Source organism: Polypterus senegalus, chromosome 14 (assembly GCF_016835505.1).
Source record: "Polypterus senegalus isolate Bchr_013 chromosome 14, ASM1683550v1, whole genome shotgun sequence".
NCBI lineage: Eukaryota > Metazoa > Chordata > Cladistia > Polypteriformes > Polypteridae > Polypterus > Polypterus senegalus.
This window is the reverse complement of record NC_053167.1, coordinates 82,400,149-82,421,465: the sequence shown is the minus strand read 5'-3', so window position 1 is coordinate 82,421,465 and position 21,317 is coordinate 82,400,149. Positions and strand designations below refer to the sequence as shown.

General features: G+C 34.4%; 1 protein-coding gene across 6 annotated transcripts in view; it reads left to right on the top strand.

Annotated features, from left to right (window-relative positions):
* Positions 1 to 21,317, top strand: part of rasal2 (RAS protein activator like 2) — a 243,142-nt gene that overhangs the window by 194,851 nt on the left and 26,974 nt on the right. For 4 of the 6 annotated variants that reach the window (XM_039734422.1, XM_039734425.1, XM_039734420.1 and 1 more), the window contains 8 exons: positions 1,787 to 1,940; positions 8,544 to 8,642; positions 10,419 to 10,973; positions 11,064 to 11,208; positions 11,304 to 11,448; positions 12,909 to 13,145; positions 15,302 to 15,503; positions 16,864 to 17,063. In XM_039734422.1, the coding sequence (XP_039590356.1) occupies positions 1,787 to 1,940; positions 8,544 to 8,642; positions 10,419 to 10,973; positions 11,064 to 11,208; positions 11,304 to 11,448; positions 12,909 to 13,145; positions 15,302 to 15,503; positions 16,864 to 17,063 (1,737 nt within the window). The remainder of the gene's footprint in view (positions 1 to 1,786; positions 1,941 to 8,543; positions 8,643 to 10,418; positions 10,974 to 11,063; positions 11,209 to 11,303; positions 11,449 to 12,908; positions 13,146 to 15,301; positions 15,504 to 16,863; positions 17,064 to 21,317) is intronic. The other 2 variants (XM_039734424.1, XM_039734421.1) reach the window with 1 other exon arrangement.

Genomic DNA, 21,317 nt, shown 5'->3' with positions numbered 1-21,317 from the left:
TAATTTTAAATGTGTTCTTTAAATCTTATGGGGGGTGCATCTCACAAGACCTCAGAAAGAAATTTATGGAACAGCTAACCAGCATGGCTAATCTCTAACAACTAGTTGTTAAGCAGGCTGTTAATATTGTTGTTAAAAATTTTAAGTGATACACATTTGTCAAGTGTTAAAGAATCATCATTGATGTACAAAAGAAAAAAAAAATTCACAATACCTGCTTAGTAGTTTTTGAAAAGGCTTATATCTACAGAAGCTGGAATTACATTATATAATATACATTTAGGTAAGTATTATATCTTTGTATTGGTCTTTTTTGAAGCAGCATGTGTAAATAGTGTCTGTGAACATATATAATTAATGCCAAACATCATATAGGATTTTTAGCCTTTCAACAGTATAGTGCTTTCCCAGTATTAAATGACAATTTAAATATAAAGAAAGTGTTTTTTCTCCACATCATCAAAGTATCGGTGGTTTTATGTTCTCTTTTTTTCTACTGTAAAACACATCACTGCTATGCATGACTTTACATTGGTTTTACTTCTGGGGTTGAAATACCGCATATCTGTTGCAAATCTAATTTTTATTTTGACAACATTGTATAGATATACATATATTAACTTTTTATCATAGAATAAATGTTTGTGGGAACTAGATGGATATTATTTTATAGGTTCAAGAGATTAATCTGATTTTCTTTTATGAATGTAACTACGGTATACAGTAGTTAGATATTTGGAGATCATGTGACTTTATCTACTGAACCAAGTCCCTCCTGGCAAGAAAATCCAGTCTCCTTATAGATATATTACTATAGTAACAGCCTCAGGTGGAAGGTTAATAAGCAGTGCTGTGTACTTGTTTATGTTGCGTGTAAGATATAACAAGAAGGGTGGAGGCTGTTGGGGTGATAGGAGATGGGAGGAGCTGAGAATGGCAAAAACAATCAGAACATAGATGAAGGAACTTGGGGACATTGAATTAAAAATGTAGAAAGTTTTTTAGCTTTTATGTTTTATAGAAGCCTAAAGGAAAAAGAAGCAAAATAGCCTGTGGGGATCAAAGAAAGATACATGTGGGATGAGGCATCGCTATGCTCTGGGGATGTTCTGTGAAGTGGCTGCATAGTTGTTTCACGTAGGTGTTTTGTTCGATAGGAAGAACATTGTAAGTTTAAGCTGATCTATACCTGTTTATTTTGCTGTAGAATGATTTGGTGCTTTGTATTGGGCCTAGGTTGGTTTATAGGATGAATTGTTTTGATTTAATTCACTGTCACTTTTTAATATTGGCTATATCTGTGATTTAGTACATTTACCAGTTACATTTGAAAAGATGACTCCAGATTTAGCAACATTATGGTTTTAATTGTACAGAGTTGTTTTCTAATGTTGGATACTGCATTAAATTAAGAGGAATAAAATATTAGATTTAAATTGTAAAATAATTTTTAAGGATTGAACAGTCATATATTTGTATATTGAAGATAAATCATATAAATAGTACATTGAAAATAGTCATTTTTAAAAAGCAAACTAAAGGTTAATATGGTATAAAATAGTAAATTGCTTAAATTAATTCTGAATTCAGCATCTTAGTTGTAATGCATTATAATCTGAAACAGTTATATTTCTGAAACAGTTATATTTTGTATTTTTTTCTTCATTTTTTTTTTTTTTTTTAAGTCTCTCCCAACCCCTTTTTATTCTAGTTTTTATTGTACTACTGGTATGGAAAACAAGGAGGGATCTAGTAATCAGGAATATGTCTTCTGATTCCATTGCAGATCCCGTGGCTTGCCAAAGCTAAAAGAATCACAATCCCACGAGTCTTTGCTAAGTCCTGGAAGTGCAGTAGAAGCACTTGAGCTAGGAATGGAAGAAGATGTGCTTATTAAACCTTTGCATAGCAGTATACTGGGACAGGAATTCTGTTTTGAGGTATGATCTAAATTTAATGTTCTCTTAATTGAACTCCATTTTCATTAACATTAATATTTGAATTTGCAGTAGGAAATACAGTAAGACTGCATTCACTTGTCTAAAAGAGCAAAATATACTTAATGATAAAATCATGTTTTCATATTGTAATATAATTAACCTTATATAAGTAATTCCCTATCTTTGTAAAAGAAACCTAATAATATAACAAAACAATATTATAAATGCATTATTGTAAATGATGAATATTTTTGTGAATAGAATTTGTTGAAGTTCAGTAAGAAAAAATGCAGGATTTACAGAAATGAATATATAGTAATAAAGTCCAAACTGACAACAAGTGAATAATAAAAAAAAACCAATGAAAATAGGAACAAGTCCCCCATAAAACAACCGATTGTATAAGAATTTCTGTTCATTAACTTGGTATTTTGTGCTATACATGTGAATACAAGTATGTAGTATGTAAGTATGAGTAGGTTAGTTGAGGATTATTTAAAATGGGCAAACTTCAGGCATGAATCTTGGAATTTTCAAGGCCACAGGTTAAAAGTCTAAGTAAAAATAGTAATGCATTAAAAATAGTAATATCCATAATAGTAGGAGTAACATAAATAAAATATGTTTGTTTTATGTAGCTGGCTGTAATTATGATGCTTTTGCATTTTTTAGGAAATACAGGCGAAAAAAGTATAAAAAGGGACTTTGGCATTTCATGAAAAGTGGAAGCATGCCTTCTTGTTTGGATGGTGAGCCATCTTAGGGAGATGTTTGGATTGGACTAGAGAGTAGTAAGGATAGGAGTCAGATATTGGGAATATGTTACAGATGCAACACCTCCCCCCAATAAAATGTGGATTCTAGTGTTAACAAAATTTTTTGATGACATTTAAAAGGCAGGTTAAGAAAGGAATATTATAGTCAAGAGGACTTTACTTATTCAAATATTGCTTGAGCTAGCCTAACAAATAGTTAGGCTAGTAATAGTAATAATCAGAAATGACTGATCAGAATTGAATTCAGGGGATAGATGTAATTGAACCATTATGATCTACTAACCATGTCCAACCAGCTGAACTTTAGTAGGTCCCATTTTGATCAAATTCACTAAAATTCAAAAAAAAATAAAAAATGGGGTAAATCAGCAGATGAGAAGCAAGTTTAAAAATGCTTTACATATAATGAAGGACATAGCAGGACATAAAATCCATCCATCCATTATCCAACCCGCTATATCCTAACTACAGGGTCACGGGGGGTCTGCTGGAGCCAATCCCAGCCAACACAGGGCGCACGGCAGGAAACAAACCCCGGGCAGGGCGCCAGCCCACCGCAGAGGACATTAAATTTCATCCATAAATTTAAAGGATGTAAGAAATTAAAGGGAAATTCTTAGTGGAATAATAAGGAGCTGAAAAAGAAGATACACCGGAAAAAACAGTTGTATAAAGTGTGTAAGGCAAATAATTCCATCATTTACTCTAGGGATTATGACAGCTTGAGGGCAATGATTAAAAAGATTAGGAAATCTAAAAGACACTTAGTTATATTTTACATAAAAGGCAACAGAGGATCCACATAGATATTTTTCAGTATTCTAGTAGTAAAAGAACATTTATGAAGGAGATTAAATGCATCACTAATGGTAAAGACAAGCTAAAATACACAAATAGTGAATTCATGATCACTCAGCACTTAAATGTTTCTGAAGTTTACACATGTGAAGAATTTACACATTCGAAGAAGTTAATAACCACCCAACAGTAATAGGATCTGTCAATGAGTTACTTAGTGATTTGGAAATTGTAGATGGAGAAGTTCTGCATCGGTTAAATAAGCTACAATAGGCTAACATGTCATTAGAACCAGATAACATGCATCTTGGAGTACTTAAGAGATTATGGAGTGTATATGTAAGCCACTGATGCCTGTTTTTCAAAAATCATTGCCCAAAGAGGAAATTCCTAAGGAGTGGAAGCTAACAATTATTGTCCCATCGTTTAAACAAATGTGACCAGGCTGATCCAACTATAGGCCAGTAAGATTAACACACATCATGGTTTAATTGATTAATCAATTATCAAGGAAAAGATTGAGCATCACACGTCAAGTAAAAGTGTGTTGTCAAAAAGTTAACCTGAATTCAGACAGGGGAGATACAATTTCACAAATAAGCTGAAATTCAATGAGGAAGCAACAAAAGCATAGATCAGAAAGACTATTATATTTAAATAAATTAAATAAGAATATAAAAGCAGTGTGGTTACATTTATAGATGATACCAAACTAGGTGGAATGGCTGATAATCTTCAGTGAGCCAAATCATTTCAGTGAGATCTAGACAGAATATGGGTATGGGAAGATTCAAGGCTGATGAAATTTAATATAAGTAAATATATAAGACATTACACATAGGATATAAACATTGTTGGATTTGAATACTTGATGGCAGTTTTGAAACTTGAAAATACAACTTTTTGAGAAGAATCTAGGAGTCCTAGTGGACTCTCACAATTTACATCCATACAGCCTGCAGAAATCTTTAAGATGTTAAATGGAATATTTGGTTATATGGCATGCTATGCTTGATATATAACACAATAATGAGACCTCGTCTTGAGCATTGTGTGCAATTTTGGTCTCCATATTACAAAAAAGTCATGGCAGCATTTGAGAATGTCCAGAAAAGGATATATAGGCAGATTCCATAACTGAGTTTTGAGCTCTGAAGAAAGATTGGAAGAGCTGAACTTTTCCAGTTTAAGTTAAATGAGATTAGTTGGTAATACAATTGAAGTTTTTAAAATTATGAAAGGAATTAGTGTAATGGTGGATTCTGGGTATTTTAGGTTCTTCAGCAAAAACACAGGGATGCATATGGAAGGTTAATAGTAGATTTTACCGAAACTTTTTTCCCCCCAGACAGAATCATACAGTGGATATAAAAATTCTACACTCCCCTGCCAAAATAACAAATGTCGTGTAATAAAAATTGTAACCAAGATAAAGCCTATCAGGGCTTATTCCACCTATATTATTGCAAAATTGCAATCTATACAAAGAAGGTGAAAACAAATCAGAAACAATTTAGTGAAAAAGAAAAACAAATCCTACAAAAACCTGGCAGCATTAGTGTGCACACCCTCTAAACTAATATTTAGTTCAAGCACCTTTTGATTTTTTTTTTTTTTTACAGCACTCAGTCTTTTTGAGTAAGAGTCTGTCAGTTTAGCACATGTAGTCTTGGCAATTTTTGCCCACTCCTCCTTGAAAAAAATTTTAGATCTGTCAAATTGCGAGTACATCTCCAGTGCACCCCACAAATTTTCAATTGCATTATGGTCTGGGCTGTGGCTGGGCCATTCCAGAACATTGATTCTACTTTGATGAAGCAATTCCTTTGTTTACTTTGCTTTGGGTTGTTATCTTGCTGAAAGGTGAAGCTCCTCTTCATTTTCAGCTTCCTAGCAGATACTTGAAGGTTTTGTGCCAAATTAGATTGGTCCTTGGAGCTATTCATGATTCCATCTTCCTTGACTAAAGCCCCAGATTCACATGAAGAAAAGCAGCTCCATAGACTGATGCCACATAGTTTAACCTTGGTCTCATCAGACCATAATACATTTTTTCACATGTGGGTAAAGACTTTTGTCTTGATACCCTACCACACAACTCTATCCTGACTGATACCTTTCAAAGATGAGATACTGGGCATGTTTTAAAAGCTTTTTGTGGACCATGGTTTTTGGAGTATTTTGCAACCAAGAGGATATCAGAATAATACTACAGGATCAGCCAAACTTTATCTAAGCTCAATCAGAGCCACTTTGATTGATGTCAGGTATGCTGACTACTATTTAAGATGAGAGTGATTGTGATTGGTTGATTCTGAATACAGAAACATCCTTGATTATTAAAAGGTGTTTACACTAATTTAACCAGGATTTTGCATGGTTTTTGTTTTTCTTTTTTCACTAAACAGTTTCGTATTGTTATTCACCTTATTTGTATAGATTGCAATCTTTGAAATAAAAATGGAATAAGTTCTGACAGGATTTTATCTTGGGTTTAATTGTTTTTATTACACAAAATCTTCCATTTTGGCATGTTATGTGTAGACTTTTTATATCCACTGTAAACACATGGAAATAATTGAACATGTGATACTTTAATGACTTTTAAAACTTTATTTTGGAACAGTTAAACAAATAGGATTGGTGAGATTTGTTGGACTGTTTGATCTGTTCTTGTCAAAATTGTTTATAAGTTCAAATGTTTGAATGTCTTTGGAATTAAAGTAGTTATATTGCAATAATCCTGCACACTCAAGCTCTTTTGAAAGTTTTTTTTTTTTTCAACAAATGCTTTTAAGAGTTTTCTTTAGAGATAGTACAGTTAAAATATATTTCTCTCAGTCCAGTCTGTCATTTCCAGACCCAGTTTTCCACCAACATCTCCACATTTATGTTTAAGTTAATTTGTGACCGTAAATTGGCGCATGTGTCTTACAGTGGAACAGATCCTATTAAGAGATTTTTCCTGCTTGACAAACCAATTTAAGATCAGCAATTTAATAACAGGTCAATAAAAAGGGCACTCAGTTTGGTTCAAATGCAAAATTTGATTTGAAATCCCATACTATATACAGTAAGGGCTGAAGTCACAAGTTATTTCAGTTGTATTGTGTGGCCTTAACCCTAGACACACACATTTTTTCAAGGGTCCTGATAAAAGTAGCTTTACTCTTCCATAAAAATATCATCTATTTATCATTTAATACAAACTATCAAAACCCTGTTTTCCTTTGATTACTTATCCAAGAATACCTATCCTTCTTGATACATTTTGGCACTACCACAGACATTTTATAATTTACCTATTGTGGAACATGGTTTCCAGAATCTCACATTTTGCACTGTTTCATTGATCACAAGGTGCCCAGCTCCAGTCTCCACTCATGAAATATTTTTTTAGTTGCTCTGGTAAATGCAAATAGTGGTGTGTTGTTTTTCTGTTTTTGATGTGCCTTTTCCAATCTCTGACACTCATAGGCCCGTTGCTGGCATCTCCATATGCATATTGAAGTCATGTAAGATTTTCAGCCTCAGTGATTGAGATAGGTGACATCTTTTTTAATTCAGGTGTAGAAATAGGTGTAGCTGTTAATTATTCATTCATTCTGAATATTTCAGTAGTGTCTGGAAGTTCTTGGTAAATGCAATGTACTTATTACTTATGATATTAAGTATGTTCACATGTAAGTCGTCATTAATAACTGATTGGGAATAACCTTTATGGAAAAAGAGCTGGCAAGAAATCACCTCTCTGCAGCCTTGTTTTTCATAAAGGGATCCTAGAAACTACCAGAACGCATATGATTTCAGAAATATTAACGTGTCAAACATAGTGTTAGCATTATGGTAGTTTGGACTTTCTTTTTGTAATCAGACTTTGATGGAGCAATACATTTACCTTCCATAAAATATTTGACCAAAAGGATTGCTGAGCTGAATATTTGAATAAATGTGGTATAGAGTGGCAGAGTAAAAATATCAGTGAACAGTCCAAGTTAAATCTGTTCATGACCAAAAGCCTTCTAAAGTAAAGTTATATGCAAAATATTCTGTAAAAATGGGGCTTGAATCCATACAGTGTATGTGAGAAATTGATCAATATGTGTAATAAATTATTAGCTTATTTATACAGAATAAAGTTACTGAAGGAAAATCCTGCATAGTGTTTCACCTAAAGATATATAGTTATTGTTTTTTTTAATTGATAATTGAAACAAGTTATGTTTGTCTAAGATATGTGTTCAGAAGTTTTCAGCTAGAACTAACTGTCATGTTCCTTGATTTAATCGGCAGTAGTAGACTGTCATACCATTGTTAATTGATGGTGAGCCACTGGGCATTTACTGTTTCAGCTGCTTCATACAAAACTAGATAGATGAATTATCCAGTCAGAAAAAAATATGGTTAAAGAAAATATAGTGAATAAAATTAATAGAGTAAAGATATTTGGACTTAAAAGCAAGTGCTAGATTATCTGTTAGAAATCATATCAAATAATGTTCATTTTTCATTTAGGCTTTGAGTTTTTCATTTCTTTGCTTTCCAGTTTTTATGTATCCTTTGTTTAACATTCTTTTTCTTGTTTTCTGTGTGATTTTTGGTCTCCATATTATTATAAAACATGTATTCTCATCTTCTACATTGGTGTATACTAATTTAAAGCAGTTGCTTAGTACTGTATGAAGTGGATCCCAATGGGGCAATCTCTTTCATCTCATGGTTTACTTTAGGTTAATTAGGTTTCCAGGAAGTATTGCTGTATAATGCAGACAGACTTAAACATGGCAAAATTTTGTTCTATGGCTTAGAAATTACTCTCATCTTATTAAATTACTTGTTTTACTTATCTGCATCGTGATTCTTGAAAACATTAATCTTTCAAGTATACACATCAAAGCCAAAAATGTGTATGTAGTAAAAGGATCTTGTAAAAGTAATTCTGAATGGTGCACTTATCACCAGTTTAGACAAAAAAAATACTACAAAATATTTCAGCCTTAAAATCTTAGATGTCTTGGATTCTGTTTAGGTAACATATTCTGGTGGAAGCAAATGTTTCAGCTGCTCATCGGCAGCTGAAAGAGACAAATGGATGGAGAATCTTAAAAGAACAGTACAGCCCAACAAGGTAAGCTATATGAATCACAGAGTGCATTAAAACAATCATTAATTTAATTGAAGCATTAGATGTAACATACTGGTATAAATCTGTTGATTTTTGGTCTGTTCAGCAAATATAGTTTGCTTTTTAAACTGAAGAGTACTTCACTAGTTGCAAAATGTATGACGTTAAATTTAGTGGTGAATGAAGTATATTTAAGAAGAGCTTGCTTCTCTGAAAATAACAACTTGTTAGGTAGCCATATAGTTTGTTTTACTTCACTCCTTAAGTAATATCAAACTCCACTGTGTAGGTAAGGACAAAATATTATGTCATTTATTTAAAAATATAATGGATTGGCTCAGTTTATTGTTTGCATATTGTAGCTAAATATGAGAATTCAGTTTTTGGCTATTTATGAATTTTATTTGTTGAATCCATCATTCTGAACTAAAGCCATCTGCTAGTTATTTCTTGTACACACTCACTACCCTTTTAGGTCTTTCAGACAATCTTAGTTTTAAGGGGTGATTATTTGACTGCTCAGCATCTCTCTTTACCCAGCTATCAAGAATATACAGCCTCAGACACAACTACAAAGTCAATTATTGAACTTTGGCCCAAGGTACTGTGAACGCTGGCCCCGGCACAGACAGACGGACAACATATTTTCACCACACACCATTTATTAAGCAATACTATTTACAGTTTGTGCTCACGTGCACCCCCAGTGCCTTCTTGCACCGATTTCGCCAATGTCCAGGCCCACAGTCTCTTGTGCCTTCCTGGCAGCCTCCCGTCCTCTCTCTCCAGCTCTGTCTGCTTCCTCCCGACATCCACCACTGACTGGAGGGAGGCGGCCCCTTTTATGGGAACCCGGATGGGCTCCAGAAGCTTCCCGGCACTTAACAGTGGCCACACCCCTGTGTGGCAGAAGTGCCGGCTGCGCACCCAGAAGCCGTCCGTGTCTCCCCGGTCGTCTTCCCCCCGGCACTTCCTGGTGTGGCAGAAGTGCCGGGCTCCCGGGATAAACAGGCACTGGGGCGCCGCCTGGCGGTGGCCACGGGTCCCTACAGGGCTGGGCCTCAAAGCCCCCTACCCGAGGCCCCCTGCATAACCAGGACGGACGCCCCCACTCGGTCTGGAGGAGGCACAAGCCCTCCTCTCATCCTCCCGGGCGTCCCGGCCGGGGACCACAGTACTCTGGTAACAGGTATACTTATGAGTAACCTTCCATTGAGACATTATTATCAATACATTAATAACTTGGAGATCCAGTAACAGTTCTCTGTTAATAAAAATTACTCCTGCTTTTTGGTAGAATTTAGGTAGGTAGAGTCTGAATTGACTCTGTTCAAAAAAACTCTAATTTGGAGGCAACTGCAAGGAGCTGTGATGAAAAGCTAGTATCCCTAAGGATCATTGGTGGATACCATGTCAAGTTGAAGAAGATCTTCTGTGCATTGTTAGCAGGACAGTCTCCTTATTTGATTGAGACATACCAACAGGCCAAAAAAGTGTCAGAGTTCATTATTAATGACGTTTAAAAGAGAGTGTGTTCCAGTGACACTCCTCCACCACCTGGGAATGCCTTTACCTGTTTACTGGAGCTGAGATTCTTGACAATGGTTAAACCTCACATTCAGGAGAAACAATTAGAATTATCGTGGCCAAATCTGAGCTAATGATCTTCTTTATAACAATAAACTGACTTTTCAATACACCATTGGGAATATTCAAATCTTGTTTTTTTTTCCCCTAGAAAGATGGAAGTCATAACATGCTTACTTTCTTTTCTACCAGGATAATTGTAGGAGAGCCGAAAATGTTCTGAGGCTATGGATTATTGAAGCTAAAGACCTACCACCTAAGAAAAAATATTTCTGTGAACTGTGCCTGGATGATGTTTTGTATGCTCGCACTACAAGCAAAAACAAAGTAGAAAGCTTGTTTTGGGGCGAACACTTTGAGTTTTATAGCTTACCACTGGTGCGCAATATCACAGTCCATATTTACAAGGATGTGGACAAGAAGAAGAAGAAGGATAAGAATAATTATGTTGGTCTTGTTAATATTCCTATTAGCAGTGTCACAGGTCGCCAATTCATGGAAAAGTGGTACCCAGTTAGCACACCAACACCAAGCAAAGGCAAAACAGGTGGCCCATCTATTCGTATCAAATCCCGATTCCAAACCATCTCAATTCTTCCAATGGAGCAATACAAAGAGTTTGCTGAATTTATTACCAATAATTACACTATGCTGTGCTCAGTTTTGGAACCTGTAATCAGTGTAAAGAACAAGGAAGAGATGGCCTGTGCTCTGGTTCACATACTACAAAGTACAGGCAGGGCCAAGGTAAGTGTAACAAATCATTTACATTGCTAGTGCATCTGGTACTGCAGATGAGTTACATTTAGACAGTTGTAATTTTCGCATTTCTTTTAGGACTTTTTGACAGATTTGGTCATGTCGGAAGTTGACCGTTGTGGAGAACATGAAGTTCTGATCTTCCGTGAAAATACACTTGCAACCAAAGCAATTGAAGAATATTTGAAGCTAGTTGGGCAAAAATACCTTCATGATGCCCTTGGTAGGTATTAGGCTAACCAATTTCAACAACAGTTTGAAAAATAATTATTTAAAATTTCAACTAAAATTTATTTTTTTATCATATTTTATTTATAGGAGAATTTATAAAAGCATTGTATGAATCAGAAGAGAATTGTGAAGTGGATCCAAATAAGTGTTCATCAAGTGAACTGTCAGAACACCAGAGCAACCTCAAAATGTGTTGTGAATTAGCTTTTTGCAAGATTATCAACTCATACTGGTAGGAGCAAGATACCATTTCATAGTTTTTAGAATGTTAAAGCATTTAGGGGTTAGATTCAGACACAGCAAATAGGGAAAAAAATTGGCTTGAAAGTATAGTTTTTGTTTAAATTTTCCTATATTTTTCTTTATTTAAATTGGTTTTAGTTTAACCAGGCTTGGATTGACAAATTTTAAATGCAGTCAATTCTCAACAATTGCACATTTAACTTTCGTTATTTCAGTCATTCATGCAATTTTATTAGTCACCCACCTAATTTTTACTCTCACATTGACAATCACATATATTCATGGGCTTCACAACGCAGTACAGAAAAAAATGAGAGGAGTATTGCGCGCAGGTTTGGAGAGTTGCTAGTATCCTACTAGGCGTTTAAACAGTTTTTATTAACCTACTATTGCAAAAAGGTTCCCCATACATTTATTACATATTTTCATTGTATTGCTTAAATCAATTTATGTGTTGCAATTATGTTAGGTGAAATTCTTTGCACTGTAAGTCCAAGCAAGCAAAGCCAGTTATGCAGCTTAGTGAGAAATCAAAGATGTTAATGTAGATAAATGCTATGCCAGAATGTCAGCAGTAAGTTTGGTGTGAATGAATCAACCAGCTGGCTTGAGACATCGAGGCTGCTGATCCCATCATAATTTCAGTCTCAAGGTCAAATGTCACCTTACCTTAACTAAGCTCCCATACTCTGAGACCCTTAAGTAGACATTGCTGGTGGATTACTTCAAGCAAGTGTGTCCTTCGTGACCGCCCAACAGTATCTGCAAGCTATGAAAGTCCGAGTGTCGGAAGTGATGTTGAGACCTCACTAGACTCAGCATCTTCCTACATCAGGGACTAAATTTTTAATGAGATGTTAGCACAAAATGTCATGGAATTCTAGGAATAACTAACGAGAAAAAATGTTCTACATGTTACCAATTTTATTATATGTACTGCGTTTTATGGTTTATTTCATGATTATTGTGTTAGAAAAACGAATATTATAAGAAATTATGTTTTGTTATAAAGAATTTTATGCCTAAAAGTATACTTTGAGCAGTCACTAGTAAAAGATTATTATTTTTAGCTGTCGCGGAGCCTAACCCTCTATTTGCCATAGGTTCATTTTATCAACATTTGCATTTTTGACTTTCACACTGTTATCTAATAACATTACTCTTGAGAAAGTTGAGCATTAACTGTATGTCACAATATATTCCTTATATAAGAAGAAACATGGATTATATTTAATTTTTTTCAATTATTTTTCAAAGTTTCTTTATTGTAAATCAGGTTTTTTAACTTATTGAATATTATTGTATGAATTTTAATATTAATGATTGTTATCATTGTTACTCAGCACAAAACAGCCAAGCTTTTATTGCCTGTCAATGTTTTGTCTATAGATATAGGATTGTAAATTTTATTTGTTTACAAATATAGAATTGTTTTTCTTTTGATTTAAGTGTTTTTCCACGAGAGCTAAAAGAAGTTTTTGCAGCTTGGAAACATCACTGCTTGAATCGAGGAAAACAAGATATAAGTGAGCGCCTCATCAGTGCCTCTCTTTTCCTGCGTTTTCTGTGTCCTGCCATTATGTCACCCAGTCTTTTTAACTTAATGCAAGAGTATCCAGATGACCGAACATCACGCACACTAACACTCATCGCCAAGGTCATTCAGAACCTTGCCAATTTTGCAAAGTATGTTGATTCAAGTTTTCCTTATCTTTTTTAAAAAGTTAGAATTTCATTTTATGCTGTTTCTTATTTCAGATTCTTTCCTTTTATTTTGGTGTTATATTTTACATGAATTAACATACACATTTAGAATTTTGTACATGGTGAAGATACACCGCTACTGTTCCTGTACCCACTGAAGCTCAAACTCGCATTATCTTGCATGCACAGTTTTACCTTTCCTCACCCTAAACCCAATCATTACATTTTATTTGCTTACTGTTCCCCCAACTGTTCTCATTATATCACTGTCTATGCAAAAATTAAATGTTATAAATATTTTTATCCCATTTTTACTTATTGATTTGATAAGTTTCCTATTTCCCTAGTTCTCCTCTAGGGGGATGGTATATGGGTATACAACATGTATATGTAGCATTAGGCAAGAACCAACCCCTAACAGGCTATATCACAGGGTACACTTGCACACATCCAGAGGACTAATTTAGAGGTACCAGTCATGGTAACCTTAATTTGTAAAAAGTGGAAGGAAACGGGAGCACCAAGAGAAAACCTACACGAATATGGAAAGAACATGCAAATGTCACACACTGAGATTACCTAGTTTGGATTTGAATCCAGGAATCGTTGAAGGAGAAGTGTACCACTTGCTGTATTGTCAGTTTTCAAAATTATCAAATATTCATGTATCTGTTTTATGAGCCTCTTCCTTTCTAACATTATCTGGGATAATGTAGGCATTTACTCTGAATAGGTGCACTCACCCACTTAACCTAAAATTCATTCCTTTGTAATGTGGGAGTAAACCAGTGTACACTAGCGACAGCTAATGCAAACCTGGGGAAAACATGCAAACTCCACACAGACATGAAGTATAACAGGATTTGAACCTGGAGCTCATATACAGCAATTAATCCCACTTTGAAACGACACTGCATTGTTATAATAGTGAGTAGTCAATTCTTGTTCATTTACAATATTCTAGATATCATATCTCAGTCAACACAGCTGAAATCATTTCAGCTACTCCTTTTGAAAGAAACTGGTTAAAGCACTGTAGTACAACGTTACATTCTTTAGGCAATTAAATATGGCTTACATGCAATAACAATAATAAATCAAAAAATTACCAAATAGTAAAAAAAAATGAAATAAACATAATTACCAAAACTTGTTGAAATGCAGTATGTGTGTTTTCCATTAAAATAGGCAAATGTGTTATTTATAGTTTTTGTTTATATAGCAAAACTAGCTTTGTATGTGGAACCACCTGCTTTACAGCTGACGTGATTGAATAGATTTTACAAAGATGAATGAATTGTTGAATTCTGATATCTGAGAAGCAGGTCTATAATGTTAGCCTCATGTCAGACATTTGTCTTATTGAATCTTTGAGCCTTTTGTACTCTGTCACAATTTCCAAATTGTGATGCGTTTTGAACACTTAACAAATTAATTATCAGGTTTCCATTTCTTAGATGCAATGAGAAGTCAAGTAATATTACACCTTTTATTGTCTAACTGAACCGATTACAATATGCAAGCTTTCGAGGCAACAGACACCCCTTCTTTTGGCAAGATGGGGCCCTTAGTTGCCTCGAAAGCTTGCTCATGGTCACACACTGTCAGTAGTGGGATCTGAACCCTCAGCCTCAGGGTTTGAAACCTAAAGTCCAAAGCCTTAACTATTATGCTAGCATACATATACACATACATTCAGAAGGAGGTAAATTTATAATTGATTGGTTTCATTTGAAAACCACCCTGCATCACTCCTTTTAAACCTTTTCTCATAAAGTAGTTATGTGTCCTTCTAAAAAAATTTTTCAGTCTATGAAATATTAAGATTTACTTTTTATGCCAATCGGGATATTGGAATACAGAATAATTCAAAATGTTAGTGAGTCATATTCACACTTTTCACATCTGTGTAACAAATTTCATACATTATTTCAATACTTCGGGCATTAGAAATGTACATTTTTTTCTATTACCTCTAGGGGGGCTTCTTGCCCATGACCACAATTATTAATGATTAAACACATTCTTGAATTTGCTAAAATGAATTCCAGATCATTTAATTATTTTAAAATTGTCCTTTTTTACAGACAAAAAATATAAATGTTTTCTATCTTATTTTTGTAAATAAACTTTTATAGATTTGGTAACAAAGAAGAATACATGGCTTTTATGAATGACTTCCTAGAACATGAGTGGGCTGGAATGAAGCGTTTTTTGATGGAAATTTCAAATCTTGATACAATATCCAACACACCTGGATTTGAAGGATATATTGATCTTGGAAGGGAACTCTCAGTGCTGCATTCTCTTTTATGGGAAGTGGTATCTCAACTTGATAAGGTATGTAGAATTGATCCATTATTACTCATTTTGTTTCTAATCTCCACTAATGCATGACTGGAAAAATCCAATTAGTCCCTAGTTTTAACTTCTTATCATTTCATACAGAAATAAAAGATCTGTCTAAGATGCAAAAATGTGGTCTTTTCTTCTAGGAGCTAAGCTTTATATTTTTTATTTATTTTTTTTGTATACATGTGTAAGAGCACCATCTGCTGTTGCTTTCTTGTAGGTTGAAGAAATTCTGCATTTGCCAGTATCCATTAAATGACATACAATGATAAATATAGTGCAAGGTGTCTTTAATAAGTTAGACATCTTGCTTTCTTTGAGAATTTTTTATTATAATTTTGAGTGTTTAGTTTTATAATTCATTTTAAAATATAATACCGATGCCCAGTGAAAACAAAAAAGTTTTTTGCTGTCTTCAGAAAGCTTTTCAGTTAATTAAAGAAAACATATTTTTCTTAATTAGTACAGCAAAATGTGTAAAGTAGGATAAGACTGTGATGGCCTCGGTCAAAAAACTGCAGGGTCACAAAATAAATTGACCTTTAACTACTTCACAACTTACCTGATCAGCAATTCCACTGAAGTTAAATGAATCCAAAGTGTATTAAAATAACTGGAATTGAGAAAATTTTTGTGTTTATTTTTTGTATTAACCTTTTCTGCATCTTAAGTATTTACTTAATGAAAACTAAAGGAGTGACCTTTTAATTTTGGATTTGTTTTTTATAAGATTTTTATTTAACTTTGTACTGTTATTGAGTATACCTTGAATGGGATGTTTCAGTTATAGAAAACAGTCTGCAGAAATGTGTAAAATGTACATGTTATTGTGTAATATTACATCATCATTGAACTCTATAATCAGTCATTACTGTCTGTCATTAGTGCTGTCTTACTACCTACCATCCCCATTCTCACCATTTCTAATTCTCCACCACACATCATATTCTTTTTGTGTTAAGGTTGTTTCATTGTTTCCCATGAAACAGCCTTTAACCTGAAATTAACCATTTTATTCAATTTATTTTCAGTTAAACCTAACACTTTGTTAGTAGTTTGCTTCTGCATGTTGAGTTTTGATTTGGAATGGCAGTAGTGTTTTAGAAGCATGATTTTTTTTTTTATCCTAATTTCTTTTCCTTTGTTTTCCTTTACATCTATTTTCACAATGTTCTGCTACCCCCCCCCCCTTCCTTTCCCACGTTCCATACTGTGTCTCCATGATTATGTGGCCCTGCATCAATGCATTATGGCTCCTGCGCATGCCACCAACATCCACCACCATCTGACCTGTACCATCCCATTTGAAAACCTGGGGATGTTGCTGCCATGGTAACTTGCAACACAGGGTGAAAATTCCTTTCTGCAGGCAACTGTGGCAAAACTTGGACCACTTCCTCGTATCCTGAGTGACATCACCAAGTCTCTTTCAAACCCAACACCTATTCAGCAGCAGTTGCGACGGTTTCAGGACCATAGTTCTTCTCAAAATATAAGTGGCAGCATCTCTTCTGGACTTCAGAGGATATTTGAAGACCCTGGAGATAGGTACAGTAGTGTTTTGTTTATCAAATTGTAAAAATAATTACATACAAATCACTGCTGGAGCTTCAGTATCACAACAATTTATGCAAAGTAAGCAACAAATCCTTAATTACCTCTGTAAAGCACACCATGTAAGAGCTGAAGCAGGTAAAATAATGGTTGCAGGAAGTATTACAAAGGGGCACATGTATAATGTTATAAAATGGCCACATTAGTTAAGAGACACGTTCTTGCTTAGATAATCTGCAAACCAACTTTTTGTGTCCTTTCATGATATGACTAGGAATGTGCAGATCATATTTCTTTGTTATCTATCTATCTAGCTATCTATCTATATCTATCTATCTATCTGGGCTTGCCAGACTGCAGTCTTTCTTATTAACTGATTGAATTTTCTTTAAAAGAACTGGCCACTTGAACTTTTTAATTATTTTCTTACCTTGGGAAATATCTTTGGGAAAGAGGAGTTAAGAATAATTATTTTTAAAATATATAATTTTCATTATTAAGTAGTTAAGGGGATAAAGATGCTGATTCACAACTAAAGTGACCTGGTTCTCAATCTATTAAGCACACATATAGGTGCAGTAACTTTCATTGAATGTGTACAAATAATAGCAATGATTTTGGATGAATGCTAAAAGTATGCATACTGAGGAAACAATTATATTCTTTAAAGTGCTGTATTAGTCAATGAAGCAGCTGATACTCCCCAAATCGCTTGGGATCTAATGGCAATTTTATGAGGTGGATGTTTCCACATTTATAGTACTCTGTATAATTTGTCAGTATTCAGAAAACATGGCAAACATGCCTGCTACTAATCTATAATGAGTATATTTATTCTGTGTTTATAATACAAAAGTTGGTGTGATGAACAAATCACACTAATATCATGAGATGAACAATTGAGCTTAGCTTAATTAGTTCCACGCTTTGATAGTGCAATATAAATATTGTTTACTAAAATCTCAGCTTTTTTCCGTCACTTTGTATCTTGCTTCCGTTGCATTCAAAGACAGTTTTTATAGTGTCAGGACTATTTTGAAAAACATGCCTGTATGGACAAAATAGCATCACCAGATGCCACTTGTAATTTCATTTTTACCTGCTGTTTCATTTTTGCCTGCTATCATACTGCAGCCAAATAAAATGTGATTCTGAATGCCTCATGTGCTGACTTTTTGTGATTAATTCTCCACCTGGAAACTGCAGTGTCCCTGAAGGGCAAGTGGCAAAAAATTTAAAGGTGTGACACACACATTCAAACGAGGTGACACACAAAATTAAATGTAGTGCCACGCAAAATTAGAGATGACGCGCTCTCAATCAGAGGAGTAACGACAAGTAAAAGTGTTACTAAAGTGTAAAAGTGTATGTACATGATGGTGTACATTAACAGGTGGACATCTATTTCTTTTTTTTTTCCCCCCATGCAAAAGTTTGTTTTTTTTTGTCTACAGTGTGTGGTTCTTGATAGTTTAAGATTCTACATACCATTTTATTGTAACAACAATCGCTAAAGGAATTTATTTGTAATCTAACGTGGCATTCCCTGGTGATTTTCATTCAATCGGGTGTTGTATCATTGGAGAGGTATAGCAGCAAAAGAGACAAAAAATCAACCGTCATGTTTAGGATTTATATGTGCTCCGAGTGTCCATATGTCTGACAGTTCTGAGTAATTGCACAGTATTACTTGTTCAGGACAACCAGACATTCCTTTAAGTAGTGTAATCTAATAATCTAATATTAATGAGGCACTTATCTATACGATTCCTTTTACAATTGTTGCTTTCAGTCCTGTAACTGAATGTATCCTAAATGATTTCTTTCAAAAAAAGAATAAATAAAATGTTATTAATACAAAAAAATGACTCCAAAGTAAACTGGAGTGCTCCCAATTTTTTTTTTTTTGTCTCTTTCTGCTATACCTCTCCAGTGATACAGCACTTGATCAAAATTAAAATCACCATGGAGCATTACATTAGATTACAAATAAATTCCCTTAGTGATTGTTATTACAATAAAATTTTATGTGGAATCTTAACAAACTGGGAAAAACTATCAAACGGCTCACTGTAGGCAAAAAAAAGAACGGGGAGCACCCCAGTTTACTTTGGGGTCCTATTTTTTTATATAGCTCTTTATGTCCGCCTGTTAATGTATACCATCGTGTACATAGACCGGGAACTGTGTTCACCAACAATTTAATTGAAAAAAAAAATGCTATGTTAACTTTCCTTCTCTCGGCACACGACTTAACCGAAAACTTCCCCAGTGGACTGACAGACAAACCTTGCCAACAATCAATGTTTTTTTTTAGTTTTGCCACGGTACCTACCCTTTCCGTACACTTTTACTTGTCGTAACCCCTCTGATTGTGAGTGCATCACCTCGTTTGAATGCTTGCGTTACCTTGTTTAATTGTTCTTGCCATTTATTTTTTAATTGTGCAGCACCACATTTAATTCTGCGTGTCACCTTGTTTGAATGTGTCCATCACCCCTTTAAATTTGTTGTCACTTGTCCTCAGGAGCCACCCATTCCATATGTTCTCAAAAATATTTTGTAGAGGTTAATATAATTGATTCACAGAATGACACAGACATTTCAAAACAATATCAGTTGTCAAGTTTGTTTTACAAGTTTATACTATCATTTAATGAAATTAATACCTCTTACATTGTTAGTGTTGAAATAAAATGTACAGAATTGCACACTGTTGCGATATGCTAATCTTTGTAAATTTTACTTGGTCTAGTTTTTTGTTCCTTCAAAATTATCTTCAAATTAACCTTTTCCAACATTTTCTTAACATCTGGGAATCTTATGGAATTTTTGTTTGCATTGTATATTTTGATTTTAGTTTTTTTATTAATGTTAGACTTGTATGTTTTGAATATCGCTTCAACACCATTTTCTTTTCTATTTGCTTTCTTTTTGTTGTTCTTTTACTTTCATGCAACAGCTTGTTAATATGGGTATGGTTTTGCAGATCAGTCGTTGTGACAGGATGATTAAAAAAGTGGTGTTACATGGTTATCCGTGTTCAAGATTGTGGATTTCATTCAGAACAAACCAGTGTGTATCAGTGTTTCTTGTATCTTTTTTGCAAGAATTTATTACAACGGCTCAGACTTTGAATTATGATTCGTGGTTTGGTTTTTAGTTAGATCCCACATTTTTTCAACTAAAAAAAATTATTTCAGAGATGTTAAAGATTGGGATAACTATTAATTTAATAAATAATAAATAAACTTGGAGTTGTAATATGGCATACAACTTTGTGATGCATTTATGCTGATTTCTGTTTGAACAAATAACCTCAGGTCTTAATTAACAATGCAGATTCACAGCATTTGTGTTTGTTACGACCAAAACCCGAAGTTCTGCCAGTTTCGGAATTGGCCGGCTGTTTCACATTTTGGCTGCGAGATGTGGCCAAAGTCCGAATTACTAGAAATGACTAGTGTATATGCTACTTTGGCCAGCCATTTCGTGAAGTGGCGAGAACTCCCTGGCCAAATTTCGATGTGCTGATGTAAGAATGTCCACTCAAGGTGCGAAGATGCTTAAAAACTTTCAGATGCTGTTTCAGAAGTGAGTTTTCCATTCTGCATGAGAAACTACTCACACTGGAATCCTTAGGCACAGAAGAAAAAATTACTACGAACTGTCGCGTCTTCACAATCACAGACCGGCGGGCAAGGCTACACTCGATGCAATTGCACTACTAAGTGCGCAACAAATCACTGCTCATGCCTTTTGTTCTTCCGACTTTGGCCGATCACTTAGCCATTTTGCAAACTGGCTGGCCAAATCCCGAAATCGAGGAAAAGATCGGACATTTACAGTGACATTAGCCATTTCCCAATTTGGCCGGACACTTCCCACTTTGGCCGATGATGGGAAACTGAAAGTTGTTGAGTATACATTGCAGTATGCCAGTACATGTACAGTACATGCACACATGCCAGTTAATGTGTATATAATGGGACTTTTTCACAATCAGTGCAATGAATGGTGTAGGTTGTACATTTTTAAAATTGTATAAGAAAAATTTTGCTCACTCAGTTTTAAATAAAGGATGGTATCTTTAAATTGATAAAATGATCAAGGTATAGACTTAATAACTGCCAAAAATTGTGATTATAAATTGTTGGGATAAATATCATGTTCTTAAGAATAAAAGATTGTAATTTTCTAAAAATATTTAGGGAAACAGTAAATCTGGTCTTATTAAATACTTAGTAA